At 46.0% G+C, this 16,876-nt stretch overlaps 1 protein-coding gene across 2 annotated transcripts; it reads right to left on the bottom strand.

Moving 5' to 3' along the window:
• Nucleotides 1–13,936: 13,936 nt before the first annotated feature.
• Nucleotides 13,937–15,768, bottom strand: LOC127341869 (uncharacterized). 2 transcript variants are annotated; one of them, XM_051367811.2, is made up of 6 exons: nucleotides 15,428–15,768; nucleotides 15,065–15,217; nucleotides 14,888–14,993; nucleotides 14,492–14,779; nucleotides 14,287–14,410; nucleotides 13,937–14,146 (listed from the first exon to the last, which is right to left on the bottom strand). In XM_051367811.2, exons 1-6 carry the CDS (start codon nucleotides 15,709–15,711, stop codon nucleotides 14,028–14,030), a joined length of 1,074 nt encoding a protein of 357 aa, XP_051223771.1. In that variant the 5' UTR covers nucleotides 15,712–15,768; the 3' UTR covers nucleotides 13,937–14,027. The 2 variants fall into 2 exon arrangements, with proteins under 2 accessions (XP_051223771.1, XP_051223770.1); XM_051367810.2 differs by having other exon boundaries at nucleotides 15,065–15,237.
• Between the last annotated feature and the right edge of the window lie 1,108 nt (nucleotides 15,769–16,876).

Below are 16,876 nucleotides of genomic sequence, written 5' to 3' on the forward strand. Positions count from 1 at the left end.
GGCTGCTAGGCTCGAGCCCCATATGAACAAGATCTTTTTAAATTCCCAAAGCGCATTTATGGAAAAATAAGCATTCACGATAACTTATTGTATGTGATGAACTTCGCAAGAAAGCTGCTGAAAGGATCGTATGCCGCACCTAGAGGGGGGGGTGAATAGGTGCTAACCAATTTTTAGTTCTTTTTCAATTTAGGCTTGACACAAAAGGTAAATTCTCTAGATATGCAACTAAGTGAATTTACCTATATGACAAGGTTATCAACTAGGCAAGATATAGCTACGCAATATATAAGAGATAGAGTGGGATAGAGGTAACCGAGAGTGGAGCACGCGATGACACGGAGATGATTCCCGTAGTTCCCTTCCTTTGCAAGAAGGTACGTCTACGTTTGGAGGAGTGTGGTTGCTACGAAAGCCAAACCAACAGCCACGAAGGCTTCACTCAGATCTCCGGTGAGCAACGCCACGAAGGCCTAGCCCACTTCCACTAAGGGATTTCCTCGAGGCGGAAACCGGGCCTTTACAAGGTTCTTGGGGCACACATCCACAACCAAATTGGAGGCTCCCAAATCTGTTACAACACAACAAATCAACAAGCATACATCAACAACAATCACTAGGGATCCAAAGAGGAACACTAGCAAGGGGGCCCTCAAGCATAAGAGGGGGAAATGAAAAACGCTTCGGTGAGGATGTAGATCGGGGTCTTCTCCGTCGATTCTCCAAAGCACAAGGGATTTGGATGGTTGAGGAAGGAGATCCGATGGATTTGATGTTCTTGGTGGCTCAACAATGGTGTATCTCTTTTTTAGAAGGGGAATGAGCCACCCTAGCTCAATGGAGAAGAAACCCTTAAAAAGGGGCCATCTGATCTGGCCGTTGGAGACTTGGGGAAGGGTGGCCGGTAGTACCGGCGAGTTTGGGCCGGTACTACCGGACTTAGGCGCGCGAGCCGAGCGGGGGCGGCCACGTGGCCAGGAGGGCCCGGACCGGGGGGGAGGCCGGAGCCTCCGGCCCGGGGTACCGGCCGTGGTACCGCCGGGTGCCCCAACCCCCCTGCAAACATCCAGTGTTGCCCGCCGCTCCGCCGGTACCATGGGCGGTACCGAGGCCGGAGCCTCCGGCCACGGCCAGGCCGGCGGTACCCGCCTCAGACCCCGCTCCTTCTTCTCTCCTTTGCTTTTCTCTTTCTCTTCTCCTTCTCTTTTCTTTCTTTCTTCTTCTCTTTCCTTTTTCTTCCAATATCTTGTATACTCTTCACTCTTTAAGCATCTAGAGAATGTAATAACCTACAAATCTTATAAACCGAAATGTTCATAAATTATTATTGTCATCAACACCAAAACACATATAAAATGAGATATGATCTTTCAATCTCCCCCTTTTTGGTTTCTTGATGACAATATAAGATTTGCAAAAGATGAGAGTATTTGAGCAGAGAGAATATAAGATTTGCATAAAAGGCTCCCCCTAGACATGTGCATCTAATAGAATTAACATATGAATGATAGGCACATAATCTAGGATCAAAATACTCAAGAAAATATGAATCACCAACAAGTGCAAAGATGCTTAGTAAGCAAATAAATTCATCACTTGTATAGAGGAGAGACAACCATATGTGAGTAAAGACAAGTGTTGAGTTTAGAGATCATACCACATGAAGTTCACTTAGTCTTTACCATAGATAGATAGATAGATAATGTCTCATACATAAATAGATAGCCCCTATGTCTCACACACATAGATAAGGTGCATAAAACAAGATAAGTAGTTCTCAACAATAGATAACCATAAGTCACAAGCATAAAAAGTCAAAGAAAACGCAAGCTTGTGACTTCCCATGCAAATCCCGAACCTAATAGAACTCTTCTCCCCCTTTGACATCAAGATGCCAAAAAGGTGGAAGAGCGATGCTACCGTCCCTAGCCATCAAGGAAGTCCCCGGCAACATCGGAGTCGACATCATAGGAGGGACCATCCTCGCCATCAGACCACTGGCTATGAGCAGAAATCCACTGAGGCTTCGGAAGGATATTCTCTTCAGATCCTGGAGGAGACACTTCCACACCAAGCTTTGCCATGATGCTCTTCTGACGGCGTCGAGCTTTCTTCTCTGCCACATAGGCGTCATACATGCGCTCTGAATATCCAGTGGCAGAAGGTCTTCTTTACCTTGATCTTGAGTTTGGTGTACCAAGAGGGCTCGAGCATGGGATCATATGCGGAGTGAGCCGGAGGCCCCCCAAGGGCCATATGAGGAGTAAAACCATCAATGAGTCTAGTGTGAGCAAACCGGCGATCAGCCCGAGGGTCTCAGGGACCACTGGAGGAGGTCTTGAGGCGGAAGGTCTTCTTTGAGGCAGAAGGAGAGCTGCTGGGGCTGAGGTAGAAGCTAGGAGCTCATGATCTTTGATAAGAAGGTTCTTGCGTTTATGGACAGTGAGAGTAGAAAATGGTTCCAGAATGGCACCCTCAAACTTCTGACGCCACACCTCAGAAATAAGCTTCATGATGAAGGGACCAAAGGCAGGAGACCTCTTCTCAACCATACGCAGGAAGATCTGGTTCCACAGGCAATCCATGACATCCATCTTCACACCCTTGCCCTTTCGGAGATGAGTTTGGAGCATCAAGTCAATGACAAAAGAATGGATCTCATCAACATTACCCACTTTGACGGCAACAGTCTCACGGTAGATGCGAAGCATAATATCATAGACGGGTTGGAGACCGGAAGTGAATCCAAGCTTGCATCGACCGGGCATATAGAGCGGCTCAAGAACATCCTTGGTGCTTGCATTAGTCTGCCCATGAAACCTCCAACCACTATCAGTGTCATGTTCACAATCTTCCGGAATAGGATAGCCAAGAATCTGTCCAAATGTGCTCCAAGTGGTAGTGAGTACCACATCACGAGTCATCCAAGTGATGGAGCGAGCATCATCCTCATGAAAATAAAGCGTGGCAAAGAAGCGAGTCACAAGGTAAGGATCATAGTTGCATTGGAAAGTCATAATGGGAAGCAACCCAAACTCCTCGCAAATACCAAGAGCTTCATGAAAGTAGGCATCCTTCTGCAAATGGTCAATGTTGATATACCGTTGATCAACCACCTTCACCTTGTTGGGAGGATAGACTTCATTGAATATGCGTTCTTGCACCTCGGTGTAGAAGTGGCGGTTGTGGGTGCGAGAAGACCGAGGCCCCAAATAGGGATTAGCGGTGCGAATAGCCATGTATGCATGAAGGCGGACGCTGCCATAGGACACAATAGCCTTCTTCCCTTTCTTTTTATTTGCCAAAGAAACACCACGCGCAGTAGTGGCACGGGGTAGCACTTCATCTTGTTCAACAAAATCATCCTCAAGGGGCGGATCCCCTCTCCTCTTCCGACTAGAACCTGTGAAATAGACGAACAGAGCCGAGGGACATATGGGATAAGGGCACAAGCTCATCTCAACTTAACAAAATTTTGACCCAAAAAAAAACATGCATGAATAAGAAAAAAAATAAGGCCACACACAATGAGTAGAAAAAAATGCTACAAAGTAGAGGTTAACGGTGCTACATACTAGAGGGCATAGATCAGCAATAGATACAACCTCTAAGAGTAAGATTTAGCCAAAAATCTAAGCATGTAGTACCACTAACCAATACACATGTGAGCCAAAAATGCGAGCAAAATACATGGGGGGAGAGGCTAATACCGGGAGCCATGGCGGAGGAGGGGTGGGGGAAGGCTCCCACGGAGCCGATCCGGCCGGAGATGGCCGGAGAGTGGCCGGGGGAGCAAGGAGCCGGCAGGGGCGGCCGGGCGGCTGAGCAGTTTGGAGAGGAGGGGCGATTGGGGAAGTGGAGATGGGGAGCCAGGGGCTCGACTCGCCCTCCCTTGGGGGCACCGGCCCGAGGCCGGCGGTAGTACCGGCCAGGCCCCAGGCGGTACTACCGGCCTGGTCAGGCCCGGGTCGGCCAGCCCCCGCCCCTTTTTTTTTTTTTTTTTTTTTTTTTTATAGGCTGTTTTAAACAAAATCCTCCCCTTTTTTTTTAGGCTGTTTTAAACAAAATCCCCCCTCCCTTTTTTTATAAAGACACTCTCTTTAAAACAAACAATTTTGATATGCAATTTTTTGAGACGAGCTTGTGCAAGATATAGAATGTTTAGAGGTGAGAGAATGGCTTAGGATGGACTCAAAGAGAGGATGGTAATATGAACTCAAGTTTGCAAGGAGCAAATCAATAGAAGCCAAACATTGAGCCAATTCCCATAAAAACAAAAGATAGGCAAATGAAGTCCAATGAAGATCCAAATTACTCCAACTCTTCATAGAGAAGAGTGTGGTGGCCTAGGCCACCATATATGAGTGTTATGGCATGGCACCGCGAAGATATGTCTTGGGCCCAAAAACCACTACTCATCATTGAAGCTCACATATCATCATATGATATAAAGAGAATGATTTCTTAATGTTGGCATTATGGGGGGAGGGATAGCTCAATAATTTAAACCGCACTCCCCCTATTTCCATGCCCACATCTAAACCAAATAAAGTTTTGAGACGAAGGTGTGTTTGCAAGATGGTCAAGCTATACTCCTTGAATCGATGATATTTAGCTCATTCCTCAAATAAGTGAACCTTGCTTCATCAAGAGGCTTCGTGAATATATCGGCAAGTTGATCCTTGGTAGGAACATAGATAAGCTCAATATCACCCCGGGCAACATGATCCCTAATGAAATGATTCCGGATCTCAATATGCTTCGTTCTTGAATGTTGCACCGGATTATAGGCAATCTTGATAGCACTTTCATTGTCACATAATAGAGGCACTTTGTCACAAATGACACCGTATTCCTTTAAAGTTTGCCTCATCCATAACAATTGAGTGCATCCACTTGCGGCGGCAACATATTCGGCTTCGGCGGTGGAGAGAGATATGCAATTTTGCTTCTTAGAAGACCAACACACCAAGGACCTACCAAGGAATTGGCAAGCCCCGGAAGTTGATTTCCTATCATCCTTGTCACCCGCCCAATCCGCATCGGTATATCCATTGAGAATAAAACTTGAGCCTTTGGGGTACCAAATACCATATCTTGGGGTATCAACCAAATATCGAAAGATTCTTTTGAGAGCCATCATGTGGCTCTCCTTAGGAGAAGCTTGATACCTTGCACACACACCAACACTCAACACTATGTCCGGTCTAGATGCGCAAAGGTAAAGCAAGGATCCAATCATGGAGCGATATACCTTTTGATCCACTTCTTTACCATTGGGATCAAGTGCAAGATGACATTTGGTAACCATAGGAGTGGCCACACCCTTCAACTCGGTCATCTTGAACCTCTTGAGCATGTCTTGGAGATATTTTGCTTGGTTGATGAAGGTTCCTTCTCTCAATTGCTTGATCTCAAAACCAAGGAAAAACTTCATCTCTCCCATCATAGACATCTCGAACCTATCGGTCATAAGCTTTGAGAATTCATCATTGAAAGCTTTGTTAGTAGAGCCAAATATAATATCATCAACATATAATTGGCAAACGAAAAGCTCCCCATTGACCCTCTTAGTAAAAAGAGTGGGGTCGATTAGCCCAACATCAAACCCACGGTCTACCAACAATTCCTTAAGGTGCTCATACCAAGCTCTAGGAGCTTGCTTGAGACCATAAAGTGCTTTATCAAGCTTGTAGACATGGTTAGGAAAGTTGAGATCCTCGAACCCCGGGGGTTGCTTAACATACACCTCTTCATGCAAAGGACCATTAAGAAAAGCACTTTTCACATCCATTTGTTGAAGCTTAAAGTTATGATGCGATGCATAAGCAAGAAGGATACGGATGGACTCAAGACGAGCCACGGGAGCATAGGTCTCTCCAAAGTCAATTCCTTCAACTTGAGAGAAACCTTGAGCCACCAATCTTGCCTTGTTCCTCACAATATTTCCAAACTCATCTTGCTTGTTCTTGAATATCCATTTAGTGCCTATAACATTGCGGCACTCCTTTGGCTTCTCTACTAAGGTCCACACTTTGTTGCGCTTGAAGTTGTTGAGTTCCTCATGCATAGCTTCCACCCAATCCGAATCTTCAAGAGCTTCAAATACTTTCTTGGGTTCCACTACGGAGATATAGGCATGATGATTGCTAAAGTTAGCCAATTGCCTTCTTGTGGAGACTTTTGCTCGAACATCACCGAGGACCTTATCATGAGTGTGTCCACGAATTTCAAGGGTTCTATCTCTTCTTGCTAAACGACGGGCCTCGATCTCCTCCTTGGTTCTTCTTGGCCTTGGAGGTGTCACTTGATCATCTTGACCATTTGGGTCCCCGTCTTGACCTTCAACTTGAGCAACTACAATCTCTTGTGGGTGCTCAACATCATGTGCTTGATTTTGGACATCATTTGGTGCGGAGCAAATATCAAATGGATACTCGTCGGAACCATCATGAATTCTTGGTTGATCATGACCTTGATCTTGTTCTTGATCTTGTCCTTGATCTTGTCCTTGATCTTGTCCTTGATCTTGCACACTAGAGGAAGGGTTTTGTTCTTGTTCTTGGGTTGGTGCATCATTTGCTTCACTTGATGGGGTTTGTTGATGTTGAGAAGATGAGGGCTCCACCGTGGTAGAGCATAGTCCTTCCCGAGACGCCACACCGTGTCCCTCAATGGGGCGGAAAAATCCCACACCCATTCTTACTATGGCATCTTGAGGTATTTCATCACCTGCACAAACATCAACTTGCCCCACTTGGGAGCCATCATTTTCTTCGAACTTCACACTACAAGATTCAATGATAATCCCGGAGGATACATCAAAGATTCTATAAGTGTGAGATTCGGCACCGTAACCAACAAATATACCCTCCAAAGCTTTAGGAGCAAATTTAGACAAACGAACTCCTTTGATTTTGTAGAAACACTTACAACCGAACACCTTGAAGTATGAGATGTTGGGCTTGTTGCCGGTGAGTATTTCATATGGAGTCTTGTTCAAGCCCTTGCGGAGATAGAGCCGGTTGGAGGAGTGACATGCGGTGGAGATGGCTTCGGCCCAAAAGTTATAGCGGGATTTATACTCCGCCATCATAGACCTTGCCATATCCATAAGAGTCCGGTTCTTCCTCTCCGCAACACCATTTTGTTGAGGGGTGTAAGCAGCGGAATATTGATGACGAATCCCCTCATCACTAAGAAAATCATTGAGTGTATAGTTCTTGAACTCGGAGCCGTTGTCACTTCTTATTGCCATAATGAGGAGGTTGTGTTGGCGTTGCACCTCGGTAGCAAAGTCAATGAATATTTGTTGAGTCTCATCTTTCGTCTTGAGAAAGTAGACCCAAGTGTATCTTGAGTAATCATCAACAATCACCAAGCAATGTTTCTTCGCACCAAGACTTGCATGAGTAACGGGACCAAAGAGATCCACATGAAGGAGCTCCAAGATCCTCTTGGAAGAGATGATGGTCTTGCTTGGATGCGGAGAGTCATGCATTTTGCCTTCAACACAAGCCCTACAAACACGATCTTTGGCAAAAGACACATTTTCCATTAGTCCCACAATATGGTTCCCCTTGTGAAGACTTTGCAAAGTTCTCATGTTGACATGGGCTAGGCGGCGATGCCACAACCAACCCACGTCCGCCTTTCCGAATAGGCACATCGCACTTGACGTGGTGGTCCCGAAAAGTCCACCACATACAAGTTGTGTTCGCGATACCCAACGAATGCGACTTTTAGAGTCTTGCTCCACAAGAGGACCACAATATCATTATCAATAAAGACGGCGAAACCCATCTTGCCAAGGGCGGAAACGGAAAGCAAATTGTAACCAAGGGTTTTGACAAGCATGACATCCACAAGAGTAATGTTGTGTGCAACCACAACCTTGCCAAAACCCAATACCTCGGATGTAGAATTATCGCCAAAGGAGACGGTGATATCATTTACATTAGGCCTCAACTCCTTGACGAGGTTCTTGCCGCCGGTCATATGACTTGTACATCCACTATCAAGTACCCATTTTGAACCTCCGGCGGCATAGTCCTACATGAGATCAATTCTTGGATTTAGGTACCCATTTTTCAATGGGTCCTCTTTTGTTAGCAACAAGGGTCTTTGGGACCCAAATAGACCAAGCAACATAACCATCATATGGACCAACATACTTAGCATAAACATCACCATAATAATCTTTAAAGAGAACATAGTGAGGATTGTCTATTCCCGCACCATCATCATTAATGGTGTTGCCCTTTCGGGGTTCACCATTAGCTTTCTCATGTGCGGGCTTGGTCTTTTTCTTGTTTGCCTTTTTAGCCTTGGAATTAAAACCAAGTCCCTCCTTCCCATTGTTTGATCTTTGCTTACTCAAAAGATCATCCAACGAAAGTTTACTTTGGGGGGAGGAGGTCCTAGCAAGTTCATCTTTCAACCTAGCATTTTCCTCAATAACATTTGCATGATCACATGAAGGAGTAGAGGAGCTAGGCACATCATATGAGGCAAGCCTAATTTGAAGTTGCTCATAAGACTTGGATAAGAGAGTGTATTCACTCTTCAAAGCTTTGTGAGCTTTGTCTAGTTCATCTAGATCTTTCACAAGTTTCTCATGATCAACCTCAAATTGGGCCTTTTCCTTTTTAAGCACTTTAAACTTAGCCCTAGCAAGATCTCTAGCTTTAGTGAGCTTGTTAATTTTATCTTGAGGCTCTTCAAGAGTTTCTAGCCTCTCCTCAAGAGAAGCTATAGTTTCTTGACTTTCCTCAAGAGCATTTTTAAGAGCATGGATTTCAAGAGAGTCTTCTCTCTCTATTTGACCCTTTTTCTCAAGCATATCACTTTGTTGAGCTAAACGAACCATGAGGCTAGAAACATGCTTCTTAGTGTTACCTTGTAGGTTAAGAATGAAATCATCAAAATCTAGCATTTCTTGTTTCACTTTTAGACTAGCATCATCAACCCCTAGATCGCTAGATAAGTTAGGCATAGAGGGGTTAGGGGATGATACCTCGGAGGATTTAGCCATAAGGCAACTTTCTTCCTCCACATGAATGACCTCATTGGGGGATTCACTTGGTGATGAAGAGTTGGTGGAAAGGGAGGCAAGAGCGACCAATCCATTAGAGGTGGCATCTTCTTCATCATCAACATCATCATCTCCGGAGGTATACTCTTCTTGAGTTGATAGCACAATAGGTGTGTCCAAGGAGGACCTTGCCATGAAGCAATGTGCATTCTTGATTTGAGGGTTCTCATTGGGAGATTCAAAGAGAGATGAAGAGGGTGTGTTGGTGGTGGCGATGGCGGCCAATTCCTTTGAGCTTTCTTCATCTTCATCGCCACTAGAACTTTCAACTTCATCGGTAGAATATTCTTCCCTTGTTACTAGCACAACTCTTGAGGGCCTCTTGCCCTTCTTGGTCTTGTTGTTGTAGAACTTCTTGTTGGGTGGCTTTGAATATTTGCCCTTTGAGTCTTTGCTCTTGTCCTTGGGAATGAGCCTCCCATTGTGAAGCTCTCTATTCTCATAGGGGCATTCGGCAATGAAGTGGCGCTTGTCATCACAATTGTAGCATGATCTTGTCTTTGGACCAAAGCTTGTGAACCCATTTTTGTTGTTCCTCTTGATGTTGTCTTCCTTGGCCTTGGAGGGATCAACCCAAAAGGATTTTGCATGGAAGGCCATGTGATCATGGAAGTGGCATTGCAAATCTTCCGGATAAGTCATACTCCAAGATGCTCTATAAGATTCTTGAGGAACCACTTCTTCAACGGAGTTGACCACCAAGGCAAGGTTGGAACCTTTTGCCATCCCAATAGCACGATTGCGAGAATCATGAGAGGTTTCCTCAAGCACCTTGAGAGCTTGCAATTCGTGCACAACTTGTTGAGAGGTGAGAGAGGAATAGCATTCCCTTCCCACAAGAGTCTTGACATCAATGGGTACAAATGGCATCATGCATTCAATGTACTTCTCCTTGATCCAAGAATCATTGATGTGGGTGGCACCAACGAGCCGGAAGGCATCGGCAACGGTGAGAAGTCTTCCATACATATCTTCATGATCTTCATCCGGAAGCCTCATGAACCCTTCGGCTTTATTCTTGAGAGCATTATACTTGTTCCTCCTTGTGCTCTCACTTCCAATGCAACTCGCGGTCAAACCCTCCCAAGCTTCCTTGGCGGTGGTGTAGTTCCGGACACGATGCAATTCCTTTGTCCCTACACTTGATTGAATCATGTGCAAGGCGGTGTTGTTGAGTTGACTCTCAATGGCTTCTCTTCTAGTCAAATTGTCGGGGTTGTATGGCTTGAAGCCCACCTTGATGATTCTCCATAATTCATTGGAGGCACTACAAACATGAGAGCGGAACTCAAATTGCCAAGTACCGAAATCCTCAATAGAAAACTTAGGTGGGTCGCCCCTAATGTTCAAATGAGGCATGGGAACCGGTATATCGGGTGATTGGAAAGGTGGAGGTACTCGATTGTAGCTCTCCCTTTCACTAGTTCCCTTGGGAGATGCAATGGGGGATTTGATAGTGTTTAAGTTATCACCTTCCACGGGTTTGGTAGATGAGGGTAAGTCCGAAGCCTCTCCCTCATGTAACACACCCGTGTCTTTAACCTCTACACTAGGAGCCTTGGGAAGTGCCGGAGCCAAAAGCTCGGCAATCATCTTTTTCATGCTTTCCATTTGGGCTTCCACGGAGGACTTCAACGAATTGAAGTCTTCCACGGAGACCATCTTGGCGGCCCCTTCCGAGGACTCCTCGTCCGGCATACTCTTAGGCGGTTAAGCCCGAAATAAGAGCCGAGGCTCTGATACCAATTGAAAGGATCGTATGCCGCACCTAGAGGGGGGGGTGAATAGGTGCTAACCAATTTTTAGTTCTTTTTCAATTTAGGCTTGACACAAAAGGTAAATTCTCTAGATATGCAACTAAGTGAATTTACCTATATGACAAGGTTATCAACTAGGCAAGATATAGCTACGCAATATATAAGAGATAGAGTGGGATAGAGGTAACCGAGAGTGGAGCACGCGATGACACGGAGATGATTCCCGTAGTTCCCTTCCTTTGCAAGAAGGTACGTCTACGTTTGGAGGAGTGTGGTTGCTACGAAAGCCAAACCAACAGCCACGAAGGCTTCACTCAGATCTCCGGTGAGCAACGCCACGAAGGCCTAGCCCACTTCCACTAAGGGATTTCCTCGAGGCGGAAACCGGGCCTTTACAAGGTTCTTGGGGCACACATCCACAACCAAATTGGAGGCTCCCAAATCTGTTACAACACAACAAATCAACAAGCATACATCAACAACAATCACTAGGGATCCAAAGAGGAACACTAGCAAGGGGGCCCTCAAGCATAAGAGGGGGAAATGAAAAACGCTTCGGTGAGGATGTAGATCGGGGTCTTCTCCGTCGATTCTCCAAAGCACAAGGGATTTGGATGGTTGAGGAAGGAGATCCGATGGATTTGATGTTCTTGGTGGCTCAACAATGGTGTATCTCTTTTTTAGAAGGGGAATGAGCCACCCTAGCTCAATGGAGAAGAAACCCTTAAAAAGGGGCCATCTGATCTGGCCGTTGGAGACTTGGGGAAGGGTGGCCGGTAGTACCGGCGAGTTTGGGCCGGTACTACCGGACTTAGGCGCGCGCGCGAGCCAGCCGGGGGCGGCCACGTGGCCAGGAGGGCCCGGACCGGGGGGGAGGCCGGAGCCTCCGGCCCGGGGTACCGGCCGTGGTACCGCCGGGTGCCCCAACCCCCCTGCAAACATCCAGTGTTGCCCGCCGCTCCGCCGGTACCATGGGCGGTACCGAGGCCGGAGCCTCCGGCCACGGCCAGGCCGGCGGTACCGCCCAGGACCCCCGCTCCTTCTTCTCTCCTTTGCTTTTCTCTTTCTCTTCTCCTTCTCTTTTCTTTCTTTCTTCTTCTCTTTCCTTTTTCTTCCAATATCTTGTATACTCTTCACTCTTTAAGCATCTAGAGAATGTAATAACCTACAAATCTTATAAACCGAAATGTTCATAAATTATTATTGTCATCAACACCAAAACACATATAAAATGAGATATGATCTTTCAGCTGCAGAAGACGAAAACGCCAACTCTTATCTTCAATCTTGACATCAAGAAAGGCTTGATTCGGTTAGATAGGACCACTTGGCGAAATGCTCCAACACATGGGCTTCCGAAGCAAATTTTGTGATTTGATTGTGACTCTTCTCACTACTTCCACTTTGAGGGTGCTTCTCAATGGCATAGCATGTGACCCATTTAAGCATGGTAGAGGGTTAAGACAAGGGATCCTCTCTCATATCTTATCTTTGTGTTGGCCATTGACCCTTTACACCACATACTCCAAAGACCACCGAGGAAGGGCATCTCAAGAGGTTGCATGGGAGAGCTCCAATACTCTGAATGTCTCTCTATGTCGATGATGTCGACATCTTTATGGTGCCCAACAAGGATGATATCAACTTTCTTGCCTACACTCTTCAACAATTAGATGTGCCAATATTGACCTCGTAGACATCCTCCATGAAATTCCGGCTACTCGCACAACCTTTCCAATGAAATACCTTGGGCTGCCTCTGTCGGTCACAAGGCTAAAGATAATCCACTTCCAATCTTTGAAAGATAAAGTGGCTGCCAAGCTTGTTCCTTGTCTCGGGAAGCAGGTTACCATGGCCGAACGCACTAGACTTATGAACTCGGTTCTCACAAGCATTCATGTCTACTACATCACTGTGTTAAATATCTCGGTGGAGGTCCTCATGAATATTTTTAGCATCCAGAGAGATTTTCTTTGGGCGGCTTGTGACAAGGTTACCAGAGGAAAATGCAAATTGAATTGGGAAGCAATTTGCAAGGCGAAAGAGTATGGGGGAATTGGGATCCTCAACCCTATGAAATTTGCTTTGGATCTTCAAATGGGATGTCTTTGGCATGAATGGAACGACGAGTCTAAACCTTGGATCAGACTTTTCAACCCTTGCACACCACACAAGACCATGAGCTATTTGCGGCAGCCACTAAGGTCTCTATTCCAAATTGAAAGAGAGCGCTAATATGAGAGGTTGCTTGGCTAGATGGAAGGCGTCCCAAAGATATTGCTCCCCTTATTTTCAATTTTCAAATCCTCCAAGCGGAAAAATTTCACCTTCAACAAAGCTTTGGATAACAACTTTTTGGGTCTCCCAAGTCAACACACAAGAGGGCCTATCCATTGAGCATATTGTGAAATTTACCACCTTTGGAAGATGTTACACGCGATTCATTTGGACCCGAATTTGCCAGATTCCATTTCATGGAAGCTCACCAACGATGGATCATGCTCCTCTAAAATGGCCCACAATATGCAATTCTTAGGCCAACTGACATCTCCTTTGCCCTTCGTGGTTTGGAAGCCTTGGGCACCGCCGAAATGCAAATTCTTCACTCGGTTAATTATCTAGAATAGGGTGTGGATGGTGGATAGGCTCTAGAAAAGAGGATGGAAAAATTCTGGGACGTGCAAGCTTTGTAATCAAGTGCAAGAAACCGCCTCTCACCTTCTCTTCAAATATCGTTTCACCATTTGGATATGGTTCAAAATAAAATATGGCTTGGGTTAAATAATGATGACACGAATAATTGGCACGCAATGCGCTCCATCAAAGAGTGGTGGATTGATGGAGTTCCCAAGCATGGACAATCAAAGAAGGCCATGGCCTCTCTTTCAATGTTAGTCTCATGAGAAATTTGAAAGAAAAGGAATGTTCGCGCCTTCCAGAATGAAGCATGTACTTCAAATATGTTGGTTAACAAAATTAAAGAAGAGGCGGCGATGTGGAGCCTCACTGGGGCTAAGGCTTTGAGTAATGTGACATGTCACGAGAGTAGGCTTGTACATTGTGCTTGACTGTTGGTCAAGTGTCGTTTGGTTTGTAAGATCTCTTTTAACTTCTCCTTAATTAATAAAAATGACAAATGTTATGCCCTATTTCAAAAAAATGACATGTTTAGCGGTTCACAACATAGGAAGAACTACTCGAACGACATTTGTGTTCTTTGGATTCCCCCTGTAAATGGCCATCGTCTCCTCATCAAGATCGACCATGACGGTGCATAGAGTGTACAATGTCGGACCTGAAAAAAGGTCACCGGCGAAAACAGATCATGTTTTTTGTTGCAAACTTTGACACTTAATCAGTACCTACATAAAGATGTTACGCACATACTACATGGTTACCAGTCGATGTGAAAGAAAAAAAATACTAGATGGTTACCAGTCATAAAGATCGGGTACTTCTCATCGGCTGTGTCTCCGAGCACAGACAGCGCGTTCTCCTTGGAGTCCATGGCGCACTGCGCCGCTCTCTTCTCCCTGCTCATGGAGTTCTCGTCGTACACCTTTGGAAATCCACACGACACAATGGAGTTTATGAAACAGTTCGATTTCGGATAATTTGTTGACCTGTGTAGTACTAGTACCTGCTCCACTTGGAGATGGCGGTACATGTTTGCGTGGAAGGAGGGGGCCGGGCCGGCCTCGTGGACGGCGAACCGGTTCCGGGAGGCGGTCTCGACGGTGACGATGCGCCGGGCTCTGACGTCCATGAGGTTGTAGCAGTGCCCGACGGAGACGGCCGGCGAGCACACCCTATGCATCGCGTCGTCGATGTCTCTCGCCTCAAGCAGGTCGCGTGACACGAAGTTCACGGCGATGCCTCCCGCGGCGACCTCGCATTTCGCCGGCGGAACCGAGTCGAGTGTGAAGGCCTGAAATCGAGCGTTGGTACTGGAACTTCAGCATGGTCGTGAATTCGTGATGTATGTAACAGTTGTTCTACTGCGTTTTGCTTGCTTCTCTGACGAGAAGGGACGTACTACTCCGTTGCTGTTGAAGCCGAAGGCGCAGGTCGGGAGCTCGCCGGCGTAGGTGTAGGCGGTGAAGGAGGACGCGCGGTCCGGCGACGTCGCCTTCACAATGTAGCTGAAATGCAGAGGCCTCGATCGGTACTAACTGTACATCGAATGGGCAAAGCAATTGGTATAGGTACGTACGTGTGGCCGAGCAGCGCGACGTTGGCGTCCTCGTTGTGCGCCGCGATCGCCGTCGACTCGCTGACCATCAGGATGTCGGAGCAGTCGTCGTCGGGCTCCTCTTTCGGTTCTTGATCATCCTCCCTTTTTGGGATGAACGGCCGAATCTCCTTCCTGAAGTTGACCAGAATTATCTGCTCAAGAAACTTCTGGAATGAGCCATTGTACTGCACTTGTGTGCAAGTTCTGCTGGAACCTGAATGCAGGTTTCTTTCTCTAAGAAGCATCAAGTACATTTGCCGGCAAAGCACAGGCACAGAGCCATAAAAATTCCCACGTTTCAGACGGGGAATTTAAGCAAGCAACGGGATGGAGTAAAATTACGTGCAGGAGTGGGACGCCGCTGCCGGCGGCCGTGCCCACCAGCTCGTCCCAGTACCGGGGGTACCTCTCCCTGTTGGAGGCCTGGAGCGCGGCGAGGAGAGGCTTGCCCGCCGCCGTGGACGCGAACGGCAGCAGCTGCTCGTGCAGGAAGAGGTCCCCGCGCATTCTACTTCTGATCGTCTCGCCGAACCGCTGGCCCACGGCGAGGCCCAGCTGGTACCCGTCGGCGCAACGGCCGGCGTCGAAGACATGGAGCTCGCCGGCGTCCATGGCCGATCGAGCATACGTAATGGAGGTGTACGGCGAAGAGGATGTAATCATTGCATTGCTGGTGCCTTATCTCCAAATCACAGGGTAATTCCTATACATCGCCCAGCAGGGAATAAGCCCCACCCACTAACTGAAAGACTCCAGCCGCGGCCCATTAGCGCGATTTTTCTCGTATTTTTTTAGTTTTTTTGTTACTTCGGTTCGATCGGTTTTTCGTTTTATGTTCTTCTTTTCTGATTGGTTTTTTTGCTTTCAAAAAACGAATATTTTTTGAAATATGGACATGTTTTAATTCTAAACTATTTTTGTGAATAACAAAAAAAATTGAACATTTTTTTGGTTTTGAACAAAAAAAATATAAACAAATGTTTTTTAGCAAAAACCTTTCTGAGCACAATTTTTTTGAACAAAAAGTAATTTAGCAAATACAGTTGAACAATATTTGCTTAAACATTTTTCATATCTAAATAACTTTCTTGCTAAAAACATAAGTTTTTCAAATTTGAAATTTCCCAAATAAAAAGGAAAAGCAAAATCTAGGGAAGTGGGTTACCTAGGCCATCCCAACAGGGGAAGCTCCTACTGCGTGCGATGTTCCCGCACGCACTGGAGCGATCGGTAGGCGTGCCCAAATAACAGTGGGTTAGTGGTACGGTGACTGTCGGACGATTACAAAATAAAACAAAGAAGATGATCTGAGTACATAGCTCGTGCCCAGATTTGTCCCAGTCGAGGCCCACTATACCGTCTAAACAAATACAAAATTCGCAGTAAATTGAGAAACCACAGGTTGACATGTTTAGCCCAAGCTACATGTAACTCGTTTTAAAATAAAATAAAATAATATTTTAGTTTTCAAAAAAATTAAAATAAATCTAGATGTTGACAATGTTGTGCCCTATCAACATGAAAAATTCAAACTCAAAATGCAACGTCCATCAAATGGAACACTAGCAAAGGTCTCAAGCAAATGAAGGAAAATGTAAATCGCTTCGGTAATCGAGGTCTTCTCTTTCGATTCTCCAAAGATCAAGAGTTTTGGATATGTTGGAGGAGGGGACCAAGTGATTCTTGTGTTTCTCTTGGCTCAACAATGGTGGATGAACTTTGAGGGAGTGAGCTTATACCCCCCCCCCCCCCTCCCCACATACACAAAATCGAGCCGTTGCAGAAAATAGG

This window comes from Lolium perenne, chromosome 3 (assembly GCF_019359855.2).
Source record: "Lolium perenne isolate Kyuss_39 chromosome 3, Kyuss_2.0, whole genome shotgun sequence".
Classification (NCBI taxonomy): Eukaryota; Viridiplantae; Streptophyta; class Magnoliopsida; order Poales; family Poaceae; genus Lolium; species Lolium perenne.